The sequence below is a fragment of the Scyliorhinus canicula genome, chromosome 10, assembly GCF_902713615.1.
Source record: "Scyliorhinus canicula chromosome 10, sScyCan1.1, whole genome shotgun sequence".
Taxonomy (NCBI): domain Eukaryota; kingdom Metazoa; phylum Chordata; class Chondrichthyes; order Carcharhiniformes; family Scyliorhinidae; genus Scyliorhinus; species Scyliorhinus canicula.
This window is the reverse complement of record NC_052155.1, coordinates 26,773,569-26,799,093: the sequence shown is the minus strand read 5'-3', so window position 1 is coordinate 26,799,093 and position 25,525 is coordinate 26,773,569. Positions and strand designations below refer to the sequence as shown.

The following is a 25,525-nucleotide window of genomic DNA, read 5'->3' as shown; positions in this document are numbered from 1 at the left end:
CTTCAGACTTCTGTACCTTTTGCCTGTTGGAAGGGTCTGGAAGAAGGCAATGCCTGGGTGGGAGGGGTCTCTGATAATGCTGTCTGCCTTCCTGAGGCAGCAGGGCGTGTATACAGAATCAATGTGGGGTTGGCAAGCTTGTGTGATATGTTGGGCTGAGTTCACCACACTCTGCAGTTCCTTGCGATCTTGGACCAAGCAGTTGCCATAACAGGTTGTGATGCAGCCGGACAGAATGCTGTCTATCGCACATCTGTAGAAGTTTGTGAGTCAATGCAGACATGCCAAATTTCTTTAGCTTCCGGAGGAAGTAGATGACAAGATTCTGTAAATTGTATCATACTTATGAATCTGTAAATAGTTGTGGGTGTAGTGGTGAAATGTATATTTTTTTGGTTAATAAATATTTTATTGTTTTGCTGAAAAATCATCAGCACACTCCTGTGACTCTGTTCAATAGCTGCCCTCTACAGATCTACTCAGAAAATAGAAGTTAGGATCTGTCAAGCCGGTTCCACCATGAAATCCGACTTATCCAGTAGTATCAGCTGGAATCATAACGCACCCAACCAATATTTCTTCTTGTGTACTTTGTCCTATATTGCGGTTGCTGTTGGACTGTAGACCAATTCCTCCCCCACAGCTAGTATGTCCAGCTCGTCACGGAACTGTTTCATCATCAAGAGCCCCTCCAGGGGCTCGGAGGTGTAAAGTCTCCAGTAGAATGTTGCAACGGCATCATTTATCTTATTTGGCACTGTGACTAGCCTGCCATTCCCAACCCTTACCTGTGTTATCTCCTTCGTGGCAGCCTACTTCCTCAGCTGGTGTGCCAGTGGGCAAATGCCCTTGTCCACGTGTTCGTAAAAGATCCCTCATGTCTGGCGGAGCTAGTTCACCGTTTTACCAGTGGACTAGGTCAAATTCCATCTGTAGATTTTTCCACTTCGCCACAGTTGGGGCTGTGGAAAACCACTGGTCCACTTCCAATATGGAGTCAATCAGCCGTTGCCTGGCCGCCCTTTGCTGCCCGTCTCCAAGAGCCCTGTACATTATTATTTCCCCCCCTTATTTGCCTTCAGTGCCTCCCAGAATGCACCCATTTTGGTTGCAGGTTACATACCAGTTGATGGCTCGTGACATTTTTTCGCAGAACACCTTGTCGGCGAGGAGAGTCATGTCCAGCCTCCGGGGGGGGTGCTGGGCCTGGCCCTTCTCCAACCTCACGCCCATGGAATGTGGTGTATAATCCGTGATTACTATTGCGGAATATTCCGCTCCTATCACCCCTGGAAGTACTGACTTACCCACTCAAAAGACATCAAAAGCAGGAAAAGGCTTTATGGACATAGGAGAACAAGAGAATTCCTTCTGCCTCGGGTGGTTGAACCTCCACGGGTCGCTTAACTAGTAATCCAGAGACCCAGAGTACTGCTCAGGGGACCCGGATTCAAATCCCGCCACTGCAGATGGCAAAATTTGAATCAGATAAAATTCTGGGATTACAAATGTAATGATTCAAGGCACCGATGACCCGGGTTCAGTCACGGCCCCATGTCACTGTCCACATGGAGTTTGAACATTCTTCCCATGTCTGCGTGGATCTGGCCCCCACAACCCAAAGATGTGCCATGCTAAATAACCCCTTAATGGGAAAATATAAATGGGTATTCTAAATTTGTTTTTAATTTTAAATGCAATGATGACCATGAAACTATTGTCATAAAACCCATCTGGTTCACTAATGCCCTATAGGGAAGGAAATCGGCCAGCCTTACCTACCCTGGGCTGCATGTGACTCCAGACCCACTACAATGTGGTTGACTCTTAACTGTCTCCTGCAAGGGCCATTAGAAATTGGCAATAAATGCTGCCCAGTCAGCGATGCCCACATGCCAGACAAATTTTTTAAAATGCTGTGGGAAAATGGGCAGCACGGTAGCATGGTAGTTAGCATAAATGCTTCACAGCTCCAGGGTCCCAGGTTCAATTCCCGGCTGGGTCACTGTCTGTGTGGAGTCTGCACGTCCTCCCCGTGTGTGCGTGGGTTTCCTCCGGTTTCCTCCCACAGTCCAAAGATGTGCGGGTTAGGTGGATTGGCCATGCTAAATTGCCCATAGTGTCCTAATAGTAAGGTTAAGGGGGGGGAGTTGTTGGGTTACGGGTATAGGGTGGGTTTGAGTAGGATGATCATTGCTCGGCACAACATCGAGGGCCGAAGGGCCTGTTCTGTGCTGTACTGTTCTATGTTCTGCCCAGACTCACTGCAGCTGCCACTGCCCCCTAGGCAGCATTGATGACACTACTGCTGGTTCTCTGACCCCCCTCGGGGAACAGGGTGCCTTGCCTCTCATCCACTGCTTCAGAAGCCTGGCCAGCTCGGCATCCCCAAAGTGAGCCGCAAGTCTCCATATTGCCATCCTTGTGTCTTGAGTGGGAGTGAGTGTTGAGGGAGCATTTAAAAGCAGCACCCCCTTGTTAGCATTGAGTAACTGAGGCGTGAATTGGGCGAATCAGACAAAGAGGGAACCAGGCATTTCAAGATTCATTTGGGGTCTCATTTTTGGAACAAAGTGCAGGTGAGTACAGGCCACGATCTCGCCAATGCAGTCGATGCGAAACACCCTGCCAAACTCACCCAAAATTACACTTTGAAATTTTTGGGCTGAATCGTGGCCGTTACCACTTATCTCTCGACAGATGCGGCAAATATAACTGGATTAAAACAAGTCAATTCGGAGGGCAGATGAAAGGGAAAAAGTGAGGACAAAAAGGATGGACAGAGAGCGGAAATAAATGAGCGAATAATGGAGGAGTACCAGCAGTTGAAGAGAATGTGGGGAGAGGGTGCGGAGAAGTGGGTGCAAAGGGTACAGAACAAAAGGAGCCGGCAGTGATGGGGGGGAAATGAGGAAAATAAAATGAATAAAAGAATTATTACCTTAAAATGCTAATTAATGCCAAAATGACAAATTGCATTAACGAAACACTCAAGCTGGTGCAGAGTGAAAAGTGTTACTCCAAATTATGAAGTAGTAGTTACCTGAAGGATACATTTGGGTTTGAAGCAGAGAAAAGGGCTGTGAAGGTCCAAATCTACTATGGGGTATTTTGGATCCTCTCTTGAAGGCAACACAATCTGCAGAGGTTTCAAATCAAATACCTGAGAAAATATTAAAAGTTTTCTTACAAATTGAAGTTAACATTTACAAATAAAACAGACATTTAGAAAATCAGCAGATTCTCCAAAAAGTATATTATCTTGAGACAAGATGAATAGATCTTGAGTGTCAAAGGATTCAATACTATATACTGTTGCAAAAATGCTCAAATATCAGAACTTAATATCGTGGAACAAAGACTTTGCATTTGTATAGCTCCATTCATGAGCTCAGGATGTCCCACGTGCTTAACAGGCAAAGTAATATTTTGGAAATGTCGGCTTTTATTCATTCTTCCATGCTGCGTGAATGTTGCTCCCCGTCCCTACTTATCATTAAGGTGGTGGCGAGCTGCCTTGCTGAACCACTATAGTTCATTTTGTGTAACTAGACCCATTGTGCTCAGAAACTGTACACGGCTTAATTGGGGTAATTGTCTCAATGTTAAAATTCACATCCTTGTTTTCAAAGCGGTCAGTGACTGGCCCCTCAATGAACCTGTAATCTCTTCTCGCCCTACAAACCTCAGACATATCTGTCCTCTTCTAATTTCAGCCTCTAAAGCATCACAATTTTACAACACCAGAACTTGGGCTATGCCTTCAGCTGCTTATGCCTTCAGCTCTGGGATTCCTCCCTACAGGATGAGGGGGGATCTTACTGAAACGTACACGGTACTGCGAGGCCTGGGTAGAGAGGACGTGGAGACTTGCTGGAAAAACTAGAACTAGAGGACACCATCTCAGACAATCCTTTAAAACAGAGATGAGGAGGAATTTCTTCAGCCAGAGGGTGGTGAATCTGTGGAACTCTTTGCCGCGGAAGGCTGTGGAGGCCAATTCACTGAGTGTCCTTAATACAGAGATAGATAGGTTATTGATTAATAAGGAGGTCAGGGTTATGGGGAAAAGGCAGGAGAATGGGGATGAGAAAATTTCAGCCATGATTGAATGGCGGAGCAGACTTTATGGGCCAAGTGGCCTAATTCTGCTCCTGTGTCTTATGATCTTACACTTCTCCACCTTTCTCCCTCATTTAAGAGACTCATTAAACACCCTGGTTTCAGCAACAACGATGGACCTTGACAATAACCCGGCTATAGCACTGAAAATTTGAGTTCCAGAACTAGCCATGTCCTAACCAGGCTGTTCCAGTGCAGCTACACATTGGCCCCAACCCAGAAATATGGAAAATTAAAAAAGGGCATCGTGTCCAGCAAAGCAGGATAAATCCAATCCACCAATTACTGCCCCAATAGTCTAATCTCAACCACCAAAGCATTGGGCGCTGTTGTTAATTGTGATGTCAAGCGATAATTAGTCAGTAATAACCAGCTCATTAATGTTTAGTTTGTGTTCTGCCATTGGCCACTTGGCTCCTGACCTTATTACATCCTTGGAGCAAACATAGTCAAAAAAGCGGAATCCCACAAATGAAGTGAGAGCATCGGTCCTCAACATCAGGCACCAATTAACCGAGTGGCATTCAGGAGCTCTGGTAAAAATTGAAGTCAATGATAAGCAAGGGGCAAATTCTCCACTGACTGGAGTTATAGATGGCACAAAGAACCAGTTATGGTTGCGGACGGCCAATTATCTCAGCCCAAGAAACATTGCCAGAGGAGTTCCTCAGGATCAGGTCTTAGGCCCACGCATCTTCAGCTGCCTCCTCGTGGACCTTCCTTCCATTATAAAAGGTCAGAAGTGGGTACGTCCCCTGCTGATTGCACAGTGTTCAGTACTATTCACAACTCCTTTCTCAGGTGAATGAAGAGGTATGTTCAAGAAACATATATATAGACAAATTCAAAGATGCCAGACAATGCATAGAATGCAAGCATTTGCAGGTAATCAAGTCTTTACAGGTCCAGAGATGGGAGTAACCCCAGGTTAAAGAGGTGTGAATTGTCTCAAGCCAGGACAGTTGGTAGGATTTCGCAAGCCCAGATGGTGGGGGATGAATGTAATACAACATGAATCCCAGGTCCCGGTTGAGGCCGCACTCATGTGTGTGGAACTTGGCTATAAGTTTCTGCTCGGCGATTCTGCGCTGTCGCGCGTCCTGAAGGCCGTCTTGGAGAACGCTTACCCAGAGATCAGAGGCTGAATGCCCTTGACTGCTGAAGTGTTCTCCGACTGGAAGGGAACATTCCTGCCTGGTGATTGTCACGCGATGTCCGTTCATTCGTTGTCGCAGCGTCTGCATGGTCTCGCCAATGTACCACGCTTCGGAACATCCTTTCCTGCAGCGTACGAGGTAGACAACGTTGGCCGAGTCGCACGAGTATGTACCGCGTACCTGGTGGGTGGTTTTCTCACATGTAATGGTGGTATCCATGACGATGATCTGGCACGTCTTGCAGAGATTGCCATGGCAGGGTTGTGTGGTGTCGTGGTCGCTGTTCTGAAGGCTGTGTAGTTTGTTGCAAACAATGGTTTGTTTGAGGTTGCACGGTTGGTTGAAGGCAAGTAGTGGGGGTGTGGGGATGGCCTTGGCTAGATGTTCATCTTCATCGATGATGTGTTGAAGGCTGCGAGGAAGATGCCATAGTTTCTCCGCTCCGGGAAAGTACTGGACGACAAAGGGTACTCAGTCGGTTGTGTCCCATGTTTGTCTTCTGAGGAGGTCGGTGCAGTTTTTTGCTGTGGCGCGTTAGAACTGTCGATCGATGGGCTTCCGATTGCGGCTATGCGGAGCTACGCAGCACGTTCGGCAGCTCCCGCTTTAAAAGGACTTGTGGGCTCTTTTAAGGGCCCCAAACAGCGCTGATTCGACGATTCCCGGTGGATAAAGGGGTCTGGAGCAAAACCCCCCCGGGATTTATGGTTCGGACTCGAAGTGGGGCGAGGAGAAAAACGGCAGCAGCTCCCCTGGAAAAGCGGGGGAAGGTGGACAAAATGGCGGCCGGTGGAGCCCCTGAGGAGTGGAGGCAGTGGGCCGAGGAGCAGCAGGCGCCCCTTCTGCGCTATTTCACGGAGCTGAAAGGGGAGTTGTAGGGATCCCTGAAGGTGACGACGAGTAAGCTGCTGGAGACCCAGACAACCCAGGGTGCAGCGATACTCGAGTTGCAGCAGCAGGCCTCTGAGCGCGAGGAGGTGGTTTCGGCCCTCGTGGGGAAGGTGGAGATACATGAGGCACTTCATAAAAAGTGGCAAGACCGGTTCGAGGAGATGGAGCTTTGGTCACAGAGGAAGAACCTGCAGATCCTGGGCCTCGAGGAGGGGCTGGAGGGGTCGGACCTGCCGGCCTATGTGGCCGTGATGTTGAACTCGCTGGTGGAGGCAGGATCGTTCCATCTGCCCCTGGAGCAGGAGGGGGCCCACAGAGTACTGGCCAGGCGGCCTAAGGGTTTCGCTGAGGCAATGTCCAAAACATGGGCAGCGCGGTAGCATGGTGGTTAGCATAAATGCTTCACAGCTCCAGGGTCCCAGGTTCAGTTCCCGGCTGGATCACTGTCTGTGCGGAGTCTGCACGTCCTCCCCGTGTGTGCGTGGGTTTCCTCCGGGTGCTCCGGTTTCCTCCCACAGTCCAAAGATGTGCGGGTTAGGTGGATTGGCCATGCTAAATTGCCCGTAGTGTCCTAAAAAGTAAGGTTAAGCGGGGGGGTTGTTGGGTTACGGGTATAGGGTGGATACGTGGGTTTGAGTAGGGTGATCATTGCTTGACACAACATTGAGGGCCAAAGGGCCTGTTCTGTGCTGTACTGTTCTATGTTCTATCTGCCCCTGGAGCTGGAGGGGGCCCATAGAGTGCTGGCCAAGCAGCCTAAGGCGAATGAATCCCCGCAGGCGGTTCTGGTGTGGTTCCATCGGTTCAGTGAACGGAAGAGTGTTCTCCGATGGGCCAAGAAGGTGAGGAGTAGTAAGTGGGAGAATTCGGTAGTGCGTATCTACCAGGACTGGAGTGCGGAGGTGGCCAAGCGGAGAGCCGGGTTTAACCGGACGAAGGCGGTGCTCCACGGCAAGCAGGTGAATTTCGGCATGTTGCCGCCTGCGCACCTGTGGATCACCTACAAGGACCAGCATCACTACTTTGAGTCCCCGGAGGAAGCGTGGGCCTTTGTGCAGGCTGAAAAGCTGGACTCGAACTAGAGATTGGGGGCTGTGGGAGTTTTTCTATTCTATTCATGTATCATTGTTCATGCTGTGGCGGGTTATTCTGTTTGTTTTTGTTTTTTTCTCTCGCTTTTGGACGATGTGGGTTATGGTTCTGTGTTCTAAGGGGTTTGTGGTTGATCTGTGTCTTTGTTTGTATGGAGTTAGTGGTTGGGTTGGGACTGCGGTTTGGGAGCTGCCTTGGTGGGGTGGGGCAGTGTGAAAGCACGGGCTTTTCTCTGGTTTCCCACGCTGCGGGACGAGGGGGTGGAGCTGGTGGCGAGGGGCGTGGTTATTAGACCGGGTTTCCCGCGCTGAAGTGGTGACCAGGAGCTGATGCAGGGGAGGAGGAGGGACCTCATGATCACCACTTGATCATGGGGGGGGGGGGGGGGGGGGGGGGGGGGACTTCAATACGGTGCTGGATCCCCTACTGGATCATTCTAGTTCAAGGACAGGCAGGAGGCCAGCGGCGGCAAAGGTATTGAGGGGGTTTATGGACCAGATGGGAGGAGTGGATCCCTGGAGGTGCGGGAGGCCGAGGGCTCGGGAGTACTCTTTTTTCTCCCATGTGCACAGGGTTTATTCCCGCATTGATTTCTTTGTTTTGAGCAGGGGACTGGTCCCGAGGGTGGAGGAGGCCGAATATTCGGCTATCGCGATTTCGGACCATGCTCCGCATTGGGTGGATCTGGAGATGGGGGAGGCGCGGAACCAGCGCCCGCTTTGGCGCCTGGACGTAGGGTTGTTGGCTGATGAGGTGTGTAGGAGGGTTTGGGGATGTATCGAGAGGTACCTCGAGGTCAATGATGCTGGGGAGGTCCAGGTGGGGATGGTGTGGGAGGCTCTGAAGGCAGTGATTAGGGGGGAGCTGTTCTCCATCCGAGCCCTTAGGGAGAGGGGGGAGAGGAGTGAGAGGGAGACTGTTGGAGGAGCTGTTGAGTGTGGAAAGGAGGTACGCGGAGGCCCCGGAGGAGGGATTGCTGGGGGAACGGCGTAGCTTGCAGGCCAAGTTTGATTTATTGACCACCAGAAAGGCAGAGTCACAGTTGAGGAAGGCGCAGGGAGCGGTCTATGAGTATGGAGAGAAGGCGAGCAGGATGCTGGCGCACCAGCTGCGTAAGCGGGTCGCGGCTAGGGAGATTGGTGGAGTGAAGGATAGAGATGGGAATGTGGTGCGGCAGGGGGCAGAGGACAATGAGGTCTTTAGGGACTTCTATAGGGAACTGTACCGGTCGGAGTCCCCGGGAGGGGGAATGGAGAATTTTTTGGACAGGCTCCAATTTCCAAGGGTGCAGGAGGAGCAGATGGAGGGACTGGGGGCGCCGATCAAGTTGGAGGAGTTGGTCAGTGGGATTGGCCACATGCAGTCGGGGAAGGCGCCGGGACCGGATGGGTTCCCGGTTGAATTTTATAAGAAATATGCGACCTGCTTGGCCCCCTGTTGGCCAGGACCTTTAACGAGGCATGGGATGGGCGTGTTCTGCCCACGACGATGTCTCAGGCACTAATCTCCCTGATCCTGAAGCGTGATACGGACCTCTTGCAGTGCGGTTCATACAGGCCGATTTCGCTGCTGAATGTAGACGCCAAGTTGCTGGCGAAGATCTTGGCCACTAGAATAGAGGACTGTGTGCCGGGGGGTGATACATGAAGATCAGACGGGTTTTGTGAAGGGGTGGCAGCTGAACACTAACATGCGAAGGCTGCTAAATGTGTTAATGATGCCGGCAGCAGAAGGAGGCGGAGATTGTGGTGGCATTGGATGCGGAGAAGGCCTTTGACAGGGTTGAGTGGGGGTACTTGTGGGAGGTGTTGGAGAGGTTCGGGTTTGGGAGGGGTTTATTAAATGGGTGAGGTTGCTGTACGAGGCCCCGATGGCGAGTGTAGCGACAAATGGGAGGAGGTCCGAGTACTTCGGGCTCCACCGTGGGACGAGGCAGGGGTGCCCCCTGTCCCCCTTGCTTTTTGCGCTGGCAATAGAGCCTCTTGCCATGGCTCTCAGGGAGTCGAGGAGGTGGAGGGGTTTGGTGCGAGGTGGGGAGGAGCACCGAGTGTCGCTGTATGCGGACGACTTGCTGTTGTATGTAGCAGACCCGGTGGGGGGAATGCCGGAGGTGATGGAGATTCTTGCTGAGTTCGGGAGTTTCTCGGGATATAAACTGAACCTGGGCAAGAGTGAGCTGTTTGTCGTACACCCGGGAGATCAGGAGGAGGGGATTGGTAGGCTCCCGCTAAAGAGGGCAATGAGTTTTAGGTACCTGGGGGTTCAGGTGGCTAGGAGCTGGCGGACTCTGCACAAGCTCAATTTTACTAGGTTGGTGGAGCAGATGGAGGAGGAATTTAAAAGGTGGGACATGCTGCCGTTGTCGTTGGCGGGTAGAGTACAGTCCGTTAAAATGACGGTGCCCCCGAGGTTTTTGTTATTGTTTCAGTGCCTCCCCATTTTCGTTCCGAGGGCCCTTTTTAGGAGGGTGAACAGCAGCATTCTGGTATTTGTTTGGGCGCATATGACTCCGAGGGTAAGGAGGGTCTTTTTGGAGCGGGGCAGGGATAGAGGGGGGCTGGCGCTGCCCAACCTCTCTGGGTACTATTGGGCAGCTAATGTCTCGATGGTACGCAAGTGGGTAATGGAGGGGGAGGGGGCAGCATGGAAAAGGATGGAGATGGCGTCCTGCGGAGGCATGGGCCTGAAGGCACTGGTAACGGCTCCGTTGCCGCTCCCTCCAATGAGGTACACCACGAGCCCGGAGGTGGCGGCCACCCTCAAAATTTGGGGCAGTGGAGGGGGGAAGTGGGGGGAACCACCGGTTTGTCCCAGGGAACATGGATGGCGGGTTCCTGGGGTGGCACAGGGCGGGCATTAGGAAGTTGGGAGACCTGTTTATTGACGGGAGGTTCGCGAGCCTTGGTGAACTGGAGGAGAAGTTTGAGCTCCCCCCGGGGAATATGTTCAGGTACCTTCAGGTCAAGGCGTTTGCTAGGCGACAGGTGGAGGGGTTTCCTTTGCTGCCCCCGCGGGGGGTATGGGATAGGGTACTTTCGGGGGTGTGGGTCGGGGATGGGAAGGTGTCTGACATCTACCAGGTAATGCAGGAGGTGTGGGAGGCGTCGGTAGAGGAGCTGAAGGCTAAGTGGGAGGTGGAGCTGGGGGAGCAGATTGAGGAGGGGACATGGGCGGACGCCCTGGAGAGGGGGATAGTGTTTAAGTTAATTTGCTTATTGTTAATTTATTCTGTTCTTTATTGGAGTTTGGGGGGGGGGGGGGGGGGGGGGGTTTGTTATATGCTTTGTTACGGGTGCCGGGGGGGTGTTTATTATTATTGTTGTTATTGTTATTATTGTTTTGTTGATATATATTTTTCAAAAATTTGCAATAAAAATTATTTTTTTAAAAAAGAACTGTCGATCAATGAGTCGACCACCATATCCCGTTCGTACAAGGGCATCTTTCAGCGTCTGCAGATGTCGGTTACGCTCGTCTGAGCAGATCCTGTGTATACTGAGGGCTTGTCCATAGGGGAATGTCTTCTTTAATGTGTTTATGGTGGTTGCTGGAGAAGTGGAGCATCGTGAGGTTATCCGTGGGTTTGCGGTAAAGCGAAGTACTGAGGTGACCGTCCTTGATGGCGATGAGTGTGTCCAAGAATGCAACTGATTTTGGAGAGTAGTCCATGGTGAGTCTGATGGTGGGATGGAACTTATTGATGTCATCGTGTAGTCGTTTCAGTGATTCTTCGCCATGGGTCCAAAGGAAAAAAATGTCATCGATGTATCTGGTGTATAACGTCGGTTGAAGGTCCAGATGCAATTCTGCAACTCATCCGCTTCATTCTGGATCACAACATCTTCACCTTCGACAACAAGTTCTGCATCCAGATGCACAGAACAGCCATGGGGACCAAATTCGCAACTCAATATGCCAACAACTTCATGCACAAGTTTGAACAAGACCTTCTCACCGCACAGGACATCATCCCCAAGATCTCTCTGTTCCTCCACCTTCCTCAGAACCCTGCCGTTGACCCTGTAATCCGCATTCAAATTTGTCCTACCAAAATGAATCACCTCGCACTTATCAGGGTTAAACTCCATCTACCATTTTTCGGCCCAGTTCTGCATCTTGTCAGTGTCTCTTTGCAGCCTACATGAAAAAATAATTTCTCTGTATTTACCCTAAGAAATCCCTGCATCATTTTGACACTGCAATTTAGCCCTCAACCTTATAAACAAAGAATACAAGTCGTGCTTCAACAATCATTCCTCATTAATTAACCCTTTATCCTGATTCATTCAACTTCCCTCACTAACTACATTTGAGCTCTGTTGCAAGAATGGCAAAAAACAGGAAAGTTCAGGGCTATTAATTATTCTTGTCAGACCAATAAGACACTTAAAGAAATAAAAACGGTACAAAACTTTACCTATTTTAAAAGGGACTTTTGTTTTTTTATATAAATTTAGAGGATCCAATTTGTTTTTCAATTAAGGGGTACTTTGTGCTGAGGGGAGGACACCCCGTTTCTCCAACGCAAAATTAGTTTTTGTACTTGTAATAAGTTCACAGAGTCAGAAACCCTTCACCAGAATTCCTTTTATTTACAAAACCAACAGCCGAACAACAAGGTGCATTCAGCTTGTGGTCTACACTGGGAGTGCAGAGGATCTGACTTCCCCTGTTATATACAGAGAAAGGGGTCCCCTGATTGGGCCACTAATCAGGGAACTCGTATTCTAATTGGCCAATCTCAAAGACCTGGCCTCAGTCATTACAGTACTATTTGGCCTTGTATATATTTTTTACTGTTTTAATAAAAAGATATGGCCAATTCAAATATCTGGTACATATTTTTGGGTTGTGGGGGTGAGACCCTCGCAGACACAGGGAGAATATGGTGAGGCGGTGACGTAGTGGTATTGTCACTTGACTAGTAAACCAGAAACCCAGGGTAATGCTCCGGGGACCCGGGTTTGAATCCCGCAACTGCAGGTAGTGAAATTTAAATTCAATAAAAATCTAGAATTAAAAGCCTAATGATGCCCATGAAACCATTTACGATTGTCGTTAAAATCCATCTGGTTTACTAATGTCCTTTAGTGAAGGAAATCTGTCGTCCTTACCTGATCTGGCCTACATGTGACTCCAGACCCACAGCAACGTGGTTGAACATCGAACATACAGTGCAGAAGGAGGCCATTCGGCCCATTGAGTCTGGAACGACCCATTTGACTCTTAACTGCCCCATCAACGGCAAGGGCATCAGGGGTTATGGGGAGAAGGCAGGAGAATGGGGATGAGAAACATATCAACCATGATTGAATGGCAGAGCAGACTCGATGGGCTGAGTGGCCTAATTCTGCTCCTACGTCTTATGGTCTTATTAGGAATGGGCAATACATGCTGGCACAAACTGTGACGTCCACATCCCATGAACAAATTTTTTAAAACTACACACGGACAGTGACCCGGGCCAGAATCAAATCCAGGCCCTCTGCACCATTAGGCAGCAATGCTAACCACGGTGCCACCATGCCGCTCCCGAAAAGGGACTTTTGCTGAACCATTAAATAGTTGCTCAGGTCACATGATTCATTGGCCATCTGTTCTGGGAGCTTCCAATAGACATTACAAGATCAGAAGAGTCCCACTCTCATCATTGTGGAATCTCACACACCATTGTACGGTCACACTATATATAAAGAAACTAGACAATTAACAGAAACTGGCTCCCCGCAACCGGACAAGACAGAGACATCAAAGCTTATTATACCCAAAGAGGCTTATTAAGAATCACCATTTTGTCACCAAGGGAAGTGATGCATTTTGGCCACAATCAGCCCATTAATTGTATTTAACACCAACTGGAAAGAACTCGAGCAGATTTTCCAGCTTACCAAGCAGCCATCCACCATCTCTCAACTCCTCGAAGCCAGATTGGTTTTAAAAGTCTCTGATCCCCACTTACCAAGCAGTCTAAACACAAACTCCATTGTGCTACATAGTCATTCATTTCAAGGATTTTGATGTTGCTACCTCTAGCCAGAAACTCATCAGCAATGAACATAACCACGAAAGAAACACCCTCTTTGACTTTGACTTCTCGTATTCTGGAAACCATGTGAACTAACATTTATTCCTGTGGTTCTCTTATTGTTATCCATTGGTGTAAAATCTCCTTTCCTATCGCATGCGCATGAGTATGTGTGAGATTACGAACAATTTCTCTGCCGCCCCATTCCCTCACTACCCAGATTTGAATGTGAAATAAACCTCCCTTCTGAGGTAATCATAAAGAGAATTTGCTGCGTACTACCTGTAAAATTGGACCACATAACTGAGGGTTGAGAGAAACATGCCACAGCCTAACTTAAAAATAATTTAAAACACCTTTGCTTACATACAAACAGGGGGAGGAAAAAGAATTTCAGTTTCTCTCTCTCCTGACCATAATATTGCCTATGATTTTAGAGGGCTACAGAGATGGGGCTAGCTAGGTTTCTCTTTTGGGAGCTGGTGCAAGCACGAAGGGCCAAATGGTCTCCTTCTGTGTTGTAGATAACAAACAAATAACTCTAGTTATTACGAATTATCTCTAGCCAAAGCTTGATCATTGTAACCTTCTCTTACTCCAGTAATACAGGAGATGCTGGACCAGCATGTTAATTCCAATGAAACATTTCAAAGTTTACAAAACAAAGTCTATCTTATTTTAAGAGGTATGAATTTACAGCATCTTACCAAATGGAGGGCACCGGGCGGTGGACTGGGCACCAATGCTAATTTTGCTGCAAATTGTCTAACTTTATCATCAAAATCAACCTCACGACATGACTTCACCTGCACTGTCAAACTGAAAAAGAGGCCACAAACCTTGTGAACAAACACCACCAAAATGTGCATATACAACAACAAAATACTATATTTAAGGAACCAAAATAAATTTGTCAAAATCATGGAATTATGAGCTGAGAAATTCACACCTGAAAATCAGTCCAATTCCAGGACTGTGTTGAGTTGACTGATTCTTTGCAACATTTAGGACAGTAATACTGGGTAATGGAACACAGAGCCAGCCAGTATTGCTACTCAAAGCTGCTAACCCAGCTCCAGCAAGACAAAGGCTCTGTACTTTACCACAAATGGATCACCTCCTGATCCCCTCCCAATCTTGTTCGGAAAACAAATGAAGTCTTTTTAAGAGATTTTATATTTGTATTGGTAGACATTAGAAATAAAGTGGGTTTAATTAATATTTTGGTGCCTGAAAGAGTAAAACCTATAGTTAGGATTCTTGCTGGTGGAGTGGCGCAGTGGGTTAGCCCTGCTGCCTCATGGCGCCAAGGTCCCAGGTTTGATCCCGGCTCTGGGTCACTGCCCGTGTGGAGTTTGCACATTCTCCCCTTGTTTGCGTGGGTTTTGCCCCCACAATCCAAAAATGTGCAGGTTAGGTGGATTGGCCACGCTAAATTGCCCCTTAATTGGGAAAAATGAATTTGGTACTCTAAATTTACAACAAAAACAAAAAAAGATGAATGGAGGGCGTCACGTGGTACAGTGGTTAGCACAGTAACTGCGGTGCTGAGGACCCGGGTTCGATTCCCGGCCCTGGGTCACTGTCCGTGTGGAGTTTGCATATTCTCCCCGTGTCTGCGTGGGTTTCACCCCCACAACCCAAAAATGTGCAGGTTAGGTGTATTGGCCACGCTAAATTGCCCCTTAATTGGAAAAAAAAATTGGATATTCTAAATTTATTTTTAAAAAGGGGAGTTGAAGCTTTATTTAAATGTGTCATTTGGTAAACTTGTTCTGGATTTCGAAATGCAAATCACCAAAGGAAAGCATAATTACAAGGGAAGATTTTAACGTGTGTTTTGGGAGTGGAGTTTGGAAACTCTCACATAACAATCATCTGGATAGATTTTGAGTAGAAACCCTCAAACATTCACTTGGGATTCAGAGTAGAGAGCATATTTGTCCACAGTCACCTTGCTCAAAAGGAAAATTGTGTTAATGAGACCACTGAGGTGAGATATACTTTGTAATCAGTGTTAATATTAAAACCTGTGTGTAATTCTTAAGCTAAGCAGGGAGTCACGGTGTATTATATAACAATCCAACTTTTCATGTTTGGTCCATGCTTTTTTCTTGTTAAAAATTATCAGAGGTCATGTGACTCTGTTCCTCCATGTTTTATTTGAAAAAAAATAAAAGTTCCAACCTTTTGAGCCAGGGTTCCATTCTAGGATCTTCCCGTCCAGTTGGAACATCAATTGGGTTCTAACAATTTTTATAATGCTCAAGTTATAAATATGATAGAATATTCTCAAATTGCCTGAATGGATGCAGCTGCAGTAATACTCAAGAAAGTCAACACCTTCCAGGACAATGCAGTCCACTTGAACAATACCCAACTTTCAAATTCATATCCACCCACTCTACCCTTGTGTACAGTGGGTGCCACAGACATTATCGATCATATGCACTGCAGCAGCTCTACAAAATTATTCTGGCACCATTTCCCAGCTACATGTGTTCTACCATTGAGAAGAGAAGCATGAAAATAATGGGATGACCACCACTTTTAAGTTCTCTTCCAAATCGCACACCTGGCTTTCTTGGTCTTTTTCCTCCCGCAATGCCCAGTTAAAATCCTGAAATGTACAACCTGTGGGAACTATAATACGTTGCCAGAACAGCACACATATATATATATATATATATACACATACCCAAAACACCAGGTAGCAACCCAAAAAGGAAAATTACTACCTTAAGACCAAGTTGTATTTCACATGACAGAATCACTTGTCTGCCTGGTATTGGCCCATTGAGTCTGCACCAGCCCTTGGAAAGAGCACCCTAATTAAGCCCCCGCCTGCACCCTGTCCCCGTAACCCAGTAACCCCACCTACCCTTTTTGGACACGAAGGGCAATTTATCATGGCCAATCCACCTAACCTGCACACCTTTGGACTGTGGGAGGAAACCCGAGCACCAGGAGGAAACCCACGCACACACGGGAAGGACGTGCAGACTCTGCACAGACAGCACCTGGGACCCTGGTGCTTTGAAGCAACTGTGCTAACTATTGTGCTACCGTGCTGTCCCATGGAATGGAATGCTAGTGAATAAAACTGACGTTTATGCAACAGGAAAGCATGTGCAATTGGATTTTTTAAATTGCTTTAAGAACAGGAAGTAGTGAGTCACGGTAGACGGTTATTTTATGGACTGAAATTTGACATGCGTGGCGTTTCCGAAGGGTCAGCTCCAGGACCATGGGCGGAATTCTCTGCAGGGGGCCAAATTCGTGAAAACCTCGGAGCCCGCTCCCCGCACCTAATTCACCCCCACCCGGGCGGCTAGGAGCGGGCCTCCGTCTTTCTCGGCAGCGACCTCGTCACGCCGAGAATGTGAAGTAATCCGCGCATGCGCGGGTTGCCGGGTCCAACCCGCGCATGCGCGGATGACTTCATCGCGCAGACGGCACGAACCCGCGCATGCGCGGTGGCCGTCTCCTTAGCCGCCCGGCAAGACGTGGCGGCTTGATCTTGCCGGGTGGCAGAGGGGAAAGAGTGCGTCCGTTTAGGACGCTGGCCCGACAATCGGTGGGCACCAATCGCGGCCTGTCCCCTCCCGAGCACAGTCGTGGTGCTCCCATGCCAATCGGGCCCCTAGATGCCCCAAACGGGCATCTGGCGCCCATTTCACGAATGCAGCGACCAGGTGTGGTTGCTGCCGTGGTGAAACGGGTGTGAAGGGCCGGCCACTCGGCCCATCGGGCTCGGAGAATCGCCGTTCGCCGTGAAAAATGGCGAGCGGCGATTTTTCCGAGGGGGGGAGAATCGCTGGGGGCGCCAGGGGGGCGTAAAAAATGTCGGGTGGCCCTCCCACGATTCTCCCACGCCACGTGGGGAGCGGAGAATTCCGCCCCATGTTTTTTTGCTGCAGAGGATTGGTAAATAGCAACGATGCCTGCAACAGGACACAGAGGGGCAAGCAAAATGGGCACATAAGTGGTAGCTGGAATTTGATAGAGAAGTGAGAGGCGATACATTTTACCAGAAGGAATGGGGAGATGCAATATAGATTTAATAGCATAACTTTAAAGTGTGTGCAGCAACAGAGGGACCCGGGGCTGTAACCTTTGAAGGTGGCAGGGCATAGAGAGAGTGATTAGGAAAGCATGAGAGATCTTGAACTTAATAACCAAAGGTGCATGAAAATGAAAAATGAAAATCGCTTATTGTCACGAGTAGACTTCAATGAAGTTACTGTGAAAAGCCCCTAGTCGCCACATTCCGGCGCCTGTCCGGGGAGGCTGTTACGGGAATCTAACCGTGCTGCTGGCCTGCCTGGTCTGCTTTCAAAGCCAGCGATTTAGCCCAGTGTGCTAAACAGCCCCTCTGAGCACCATGAGCACCCACTGTGGCCATTCACATATTTATCCACACAAGGAAAAAGTTAATTAAACCTGTTAACAACAACCATATTGTCCATAATTTTGTCTGACAAACCTGGCAAGAGGATGGGAATCACATAGAAAATAGAAGCAGGAGGACCCCATTCGGCACAGGGACACCAAGGTCTCACATATCTCTCAATTTACAACATTTAAATAATGGGAGGAAACCGGAGCACCCGGAGGAAACCCACGCAGACATGGGGAGTCTGCACGTTCTCTCCGTGTCTGCGTGGGTTTCCTCCAGGCGCTTCGGTTTCCTCCCACAAGTCCTGAAAGACGTGCTGCTAGGTAATTTGGACATTCTGAATTCTCCCTCTGTGTACCCGAAAAGGCGTAAGAATGTAGCGACTGGGGACTTTTTGCAGTAACTTCATTGCAGTGTTAACATAAGCCTACTTGTGAGAATAACGATTATTATTATCTGCCTTCCTATTTTTGCTATCAAAACGGATAACCTCACAGATATACACATTATACTGCATCTGCCGTGCATGTGCCCACTCACTTAGCCTGTCCAAATCCCGCTGAAGCATCTCTGCAACCTCCTCACAACTCAGCCTGCCACCTAACTTTGAATCATCTGCAAATTTGGAGTTAATACATTTAGCTCCCTCGTCCAAATCATTAATATATAACGTGAACAGTTGGGTTCCGAGCACAGATCCCTGCTGTACCCTAATAGTCACTGCCTGCCAATCAGAAACAGACTCATGTATTCCAACGTTTTGCTTCCTGTCTGCTAACCAGCTTTCTATCCATTTCAAGACACTACCCATAATCCCATGCACTTTAACTTTACCTATTAATCTGCTATGTGAGAATTTGTCAAAAGCCTTCTGAAAGTCTAAATAAACCACATCCACCAGTTCTCCCTGATCAACTCTACAAGTTACATTATCAAAGATTTGTCAAGCATGATTTTCCTTTCATAAATCCATGCTGACTCTGTCAGATTACACTACTGTTTTCCAAATGCTGTGCTATGAAATCCTTGATAATGGACTCCAGCAACTACCCTACTACCGGTGTTCGGCTCACTGGTCCAACGTTCTCTGTTTTCTCTCTAGTTTCCCTTTTTTAATAGCGGGGATACATTTATCCCCCCCATTTGTAGGAACCATTCCAGAGTCCAAAGAATTTTGGAAAACGACCATCAATGAATAGACATAGACATAGACATAGAACGGTACAGCACAGAACAGGCCCTTCGGCCCTCGATGTTGTGCCGAGCAATAATCACCCTACTTAAACCCACGCAACCCATATACCCGTAACCCAACAATCCCCCCATTAACCTTACACTACAGGCAATTTTAGCATGGCCAATCCACCTAACCCGCACATCTTTGGACTGTGGGAGGAAACCGGAGCACCCGGAGGAAACCCACGCACACACGGGGAGGACGTGCAGACTCCACACAGACAGTGACCCAGCCGGGAATCGAACCTGGGACCCTGGAGCTGTGAAGCATTGATGCTAACCACCATGCTACCGTGAGGCCCAAATGTATCTACTATTTCTAGGGCCACTTCCATAAGTACTCTGGGATGCAGATTATCAGGCTGTGGAGATTTGTCCGCCTTCAATCCCATTAATTTCCCCAAATCATTTCTTAATCAATAATAATTTCCTTCAGCTCCACACTAAGCTTCTGCTTCTCAGAACTTCCGGTACATTATTCATGTCTTCCTTTGTGAAGACAGAAGCAAAGTACAAAATGAGTTCATCAGCCTTTTCTTTGTTCCCAGTTATGAATTCCCCCATTTCTGACTATAAGGGGCCTACATTAGTTTTTTTTTTGTCTCTACATGCCTATAGAAACTTTTACAGTCAGTTTTTATCTTCCCCTGCTAGTTTACTTTCAAGTTTTATTTTCCCCTTCTCAATTAATTCTTTGCTGAATTTTAAATTGTTCCCAATCCTCAGGTCTATTGCTTTTTCTTGCTAATTTGTATGGCTCTTCTTTGAATCAAATATTATCTCTAATTTCCCTTGTAAGCCATGGTCTGACCACAGTTCCCTGTCTACTCTTGCGCCAAATAAGAATAAACAACTTTTGGAGTTCACCTATTCGTTCCTTGAATGGCTGCCATTGCCTGTCCCCTGCCCTTCATTTCAGTAATGTTTCCCAGTCCGTCATTGCCAGCTCATGCCTCGTATCATCACAGTTACCTTTATTGAGGTTCAGGACCCTGGTCTCAGAATCAATTACCTCACTATTCACCTTGAAAAAGCATTCTACCATATTATGGTCACTCATCCCCAAGGGTCCTCTCACTAGATTGCCAATTAATCCTTTCTCATTCCACAACACCAAGTCCAAGATGACCTGTTCCCTGATCCAGAAAGCCATCCCTTATACACTTCAGAAATTCCTCCTTTATTGTACTCCGACTAATTTGAGTCATCCAATCTATACGCAGATTAAAGTCGCCCATAATCACAGATGTTTCTTTATCACATGCATGTCTGATTTCCTGTCTAATGCTATTCCCAACATTACCACTGCGGTCTGTATACCACCCCTACTGATGTTTTTTGCCACTTGATGTTTCTTAACTCTACCCAGACAGATTCCACATCATCTGTACTAATATCTTCCCTCAATAGAACATAGAACAGTACAGCACAGAACAGGCCCTTCGGCCCTCGATGTTGTGCCGAGCAATGATCACCCTACTCAAACCCCAAGTATCCACCCTATACCCGTAACCCAACAACCCCCCCCCCTTAACCTTACCCTTTTTAGGAAATAGTGTATCAATATCTTCATAAATCAACACAGCAACTCCACTACCTTTTCCGTTCTGTCTGTTCTTCCTAAAAAAAACTTAAGGCTAGTCCTTTGAACGAAGTTTCCAGCTAGCTAAATCAATATCCTTTGCCGAAAAATGGTTTAAAATTCAGTCGAAAAGTTTTGGTTTGTACACATGAGTCAACTGACCAAAATGGCTGTGCCTACAAGAGTTCAGGTAATTGGGAAAGCATAGTCACAACTGACAGTCTTTCCTGTGGAGCAGCGAAGAGATGTTTTTCATTTCTCACAATATCCTGCATGATCCTGATAATTCAGTTGTCAACCAGGCAGTATGGAAAAGAAAGGAGAAGTAGCTTTGACTGAAACAGATGCTCCAGAATTTGTTCACCAAGCAAAAACAAAGGTTACACCCATTGAAGGATATTTTGCTTGAGCAGTACCAAAACTCCAAGCCATTGGGAGTTTGCATAAAGCTATTGTTTTGGAACAAGAAATCAAGTACTCAGTGAGGACATTGGAGAGTTTCATGTGACCTAGAAAAAACTGTCCATTCACTGTAATTTTGGAGAATTTAAAGAGAACACGTCACAGGAAATATTTGTCTGCGGCTTAAAAATGAGCGCATTCGCAATACGTAGATGACATTGTCAAAGTTGGCTTTTGAAATACCTTGCCAAACAGCCATGAACAGGGTGGAACATGACTCAAGGGATGTTGAGTTAACAACTATCAGGTATCTAGTGAAGTAAGCAAGCTGTAGATGAGTAAGCTACCCAAACAACTCGAATCAATAGTATCAGTGGACAAGTTTGTTGCCAACATTGAGCAGAGAATTGTCCATTTGTGAAGGCGCAAGAAGGTGCAAGAAGGGCTATCTTGCAACGGCATGTTGCAAGAAGATTGACATAGAGAATACTGGCTGGAGGAAAGGACAGTCTCTGTATACAGTTGTTGAGCAGCAGCAGGTTGTTGAGGGGTCTGTTGAGATCCACACAATCAAAAGCATAAGAATGATCCATGGATATTCACAGGGCATCATGATCCAGCGGTGCTGGATGAAGCTCCAGTAAAGATGGAGGTCAACACAGGTGCAATTAGTGTCATTCCTGAGTCGCTGTATCATGAAACATTGAGTCAACATCAGTTGGAAAAATTGCAAATAGAGTTATGTAACCATGAAGGAGATCAAATTCCCTATATTTGGAAGCGTGTCAGTTCCAGTCACATTCAACAGGCAACGGGAAAATCCAGTCTTGTTGGGAAGAAATTGGTTAGCAGCACCCAAGTTAAATTTCAGCTTTTTCACTTTGAAGACAAATTCACATTGCAAGACGACATGATCAACATCATCAGGTTTTCAGTGAAACCAGCAAGTCGCTTCAAAGACACACGGGTAACATACATACTCTGAGAAAATCAAGGCCAGTTCATGGCAGGTCACGTCCATCTCCAGCGCTATATTCTCTGAGACAGAAGCAAGAACTGAAAAGACACGAGACGGAGAACATTATCACAAAGATAGAACAGAGTAATTGGGTTCCTTCCATAGTGGTAATACAAAGTCAGATGGTAGTGCAAGAATATGTGGGGATTACAATGTAACTAGATCAGGTACTGGAATATAATCCACCTGCTACTTTGCAAAACCAGAAGGTTCTGTTCACAATGTTGTCAGTTGTTTCGATTTTTTCAAAGTTAGGTCGAACAAATGCCCATCGATAACTTGAGTTAGACATGAGCCTAAGTCATGCTTGACTACCAATACACAAAAGGTCTTTCCCAATTTCATAGGCAGCCATTTAGAATTTCTTCAGCTCCCGGAATTTTCCAAGGAGTAATGAACCAAATTTTTCCATTTGGATAACATACTTATTTCAGCTCCAAACAAGCAGATCAGGATGACAGGCTGAAAGAAGTGCTCCAACATTTGGAAAAGGATGCAGCATGAGTGAAGAAACCCATATGAAATGTTACCAAAATCATTAAGGTGGGAAGAATGTACTAGTGCCCTCTTGTGAGCATTCATCCATTTACAGTACCAGGGAAAAAATGAAATAAGCCAGTTCTGTGTTACTGACCGCAAATTGTCCACAAGAATGATTCCGTCCATATAAATGTGACAAGAGGAATTGACCACAAAAGCAAGGATGTTATAGCGAACCTATAGAAAGCTCTGGTTAGAGCCCAGCTGGATTGTTGCATCCAGTTCTCATCACCACACACTAGAGGAATGGAGGTGATTTAATTGCAAGTTGGGTGGGAAAACACTTCACATTCATTGACCGCACTAGAGTGAGGGGACAGATTTAAGATTCTGGGCATGAAATGCAGGGGGAATGTGACACAGCAAATGGTATTGACAGAATTTGCTGCTTGTGTAGGTGGTGGAAGCAGAACAAAAATCAATGATTTCAAAAAGAAATTGGACAGACAGTTAAAGAAAATAAACCTGCAAGCCTGCGAGGATCGAGCAGGGCAGTGAGACTAAATGGATTTCTCCGTGGGGATCTGGTTTGGACTCGATGGACTGAATGGTCTCTTTCGGTGCCATAAACCATTGCTGCTGAGATATTGCGTCCCCATCAAGACAGGTTTTCTTGCAGCAGATGAGACGATTCATATGAATCCCGATTGACTTTAATGGGAACGAAAGATCCTGCCAACAGAAGGGCTGGAAAATACTGCCGTATGACTTCAACTGGTATTACCCAAGTAGTACTAGCAAGTCAGTGGAAAAACAGAATCAGCGTTGCCAGAGTTTGTTGGAACAAAAACAAAATTGAGCAATTTCTTTTAAACACAAGAGTCAACACACTAAAAAAATTGTGGTACCAATGCTTCAAACACGCTGTTGCAGCCAGAGAACATCCTTCTTCAGTTAAACTCCTGCATTTTTAAAAATATTTTTATTTTCCTCCTTTTTCACATTTTCTCCCAAATTTACACCCACCAACAATAAACAATAATCAGTAACAAATGCAATGTAAATCCCCAAATCAATAACAACAATCCCATCCTCCCATCAAACTCCCAAACAGCAACCCCCTAGGTAATGCTCACACACATCTTTTAGCCACTGAAAGAGCCGGCTCATCCTCACCCTTCTGAGGTGCGCTCTATATAGCACCTTGAGCTGTATCAGCCCCAACCTCGCTCACGCATGAGGTGGAGGCGTTCACCCTCCAGATCACCTCCCACCAGAACCCCTCCTCCATACCCTCTCCAACTCTTCCTCCCACTGTGCCTTGATCCCATCCAGCAGTGCCTTGCCCTCTTCCAAAATAGCCCCATAAACCACCAACACTACCCCATTCTCCAGTCACCCTGTCCTCAGCACCTCCTCCAGCAATGTGGAGGCCGGCGCTGCCGGGAAACTCTGAATCTCCTTTCTGGCAAAGTCTGGAAGCCCATGCTTCGTTCCCAGCTCCTTCAATCCTGCAAACCAATCCCCAACAAACAAATCTTTTCGTGTCCGAATTCCTTTCTCCTCCCATTTCCGAAAATTTCCATCCCACTGCCTTGGCTCAAATCTATTCGGGGTTTCCCCGAATAGGCATTTCCCTTGACCCTGCCCCCAACCCGAAGTGCTGTCGAAACTGTCTCCAAATTCTCAAAGAAGCTAATAGTACCGGACTCCCTGAGTATTTCCCTGGGACCGGCGGGAGCGGCGCTGTTGTGAGTGTCTTCAATCCCGACCCCGACCCCCTACACAAATTCCTCCATTCTGACCCACTGGGATTCAAACCCTCTGACCCAGCTCCATACCTTCTCCACTTTTGCCGCCCAGTAATAATACATCAGGTTCAGAAACTCAAACCCCCTGCCTGCCTTCCTCTCTGTCGTAGCACCTTCCTAATTCTGGTCACCTGGGGCAGGAATCTGTGACCCTGAGGCTAAGTGTTGACGCCGTTGGAAACGCCGTCACGTTTCTCGACGGCGTCAACATGGCCTCAGGACCAGCAAATGTGAAAAGTGAAAGTGAAAATCGCTTATTGTCACGAGTAGGCTTCAATGAAGTTACTGTGAAAAGCCCCTAGTCGCCACATTCCGGCGCCTGTCCGGGGAGGCTGGTACGGGAATCGAACCGTGCTGCTGGCCTGCTTGGTCTGCTTTAAAAGCCAGCGATTTAGCTGAGTGAGCTAAACCAGCCCCTGGCCCCTACAGTGGGCCAGCACGGCACTGGAGCAGTTCACGCCGCTCCAGCTGCTGATCCCGGCATCAACTGGGCGCTGCGGGAACTGTGCATGCTCAGTGGCACCGATGCCAACGCGCACATGCGCAGCGGCTTCCTTCAACGTGCCGACCCCGACGCAACATGGTGCGGGGCTACAGGATCCGGTGCGGAAGAGAGGCCGGCCGATGAGTGGGCCCCGATCGCGGGCTACGTCACATCGGGCCCCCCACACACACAGGCCACCCCCCAACCCTTCCATGGCGAGTTCCCGCCGGTTGAGAGCAGGTGTGGACGGCGCCGGCGGGACTCGGCTTTTTTACGACGGCCGATCGGCCCATCTCGGGCCGAGAATCGGCAGGCCGGCCCCCGACCGGTGCCATGCCAACCACGCCTGTACCAATGGCGCCAGTTCTCCGTTCTGCGGAGAATTGCGTGCCAGCGTCGGGGCGGCGTGGCACCATTCGCGCCGGTCGCGGGGATTCTCCGGCCCAGCCCCGGGCTGAGAGAATCCCGCCCCCTACCTTTCTAATTCTGGCCACATTTAGCTGTCCTGCATACATGAAGGGAAAGTAACTGCAATCTCGTGGTATAATATAAACTACAAGCAGTTAAAATGCAGTTCAAACAAACAAAAACACGATATGCTTACCAGGAAAGAGAATCCTTGAAGGCTGTATAATAAGGAAACTTAGATATCACACAAATACTGAAAGGAGCATACAAAGGCATTCTCGGGTGATGCACAGCAATATCCCAGTGTGCTTGTCCATTTTGGAAACTACTTCCTTCCTGTGAATAAAAAAATCGCATTACTCATCTTAAAAAGAAGCAGTTATTGAAAGCTATATTTCGTAATTAAAGTAATCCATGC

General features: G+C 47.6%; 1 protein-coding gene across 1 annotated transcript in view; it reads right to left on the bottom strand.

Moving 5' to 3' along the window:
* LOC119972288 (DENN domain-containing protein 3-like) overlaps window positions 1–25,525 on the bottom strand; it is a 160,360-nt gene that overhangs the window by 97,171 nt on the left and 37,664 nt on the right. Inside the window, 3 exon segments of the mRNA XM_038808751.1 lie at window positions 3,044–3,163; window positions 13,995–14,106; window positions 25,304–25,443. Of these exon segments, the coding sequence (XP_038664679.1) occupies window positions 3,044–3,163; window positions 13,995–14,106; window positions 25,304–25,443 (372 nt within the window).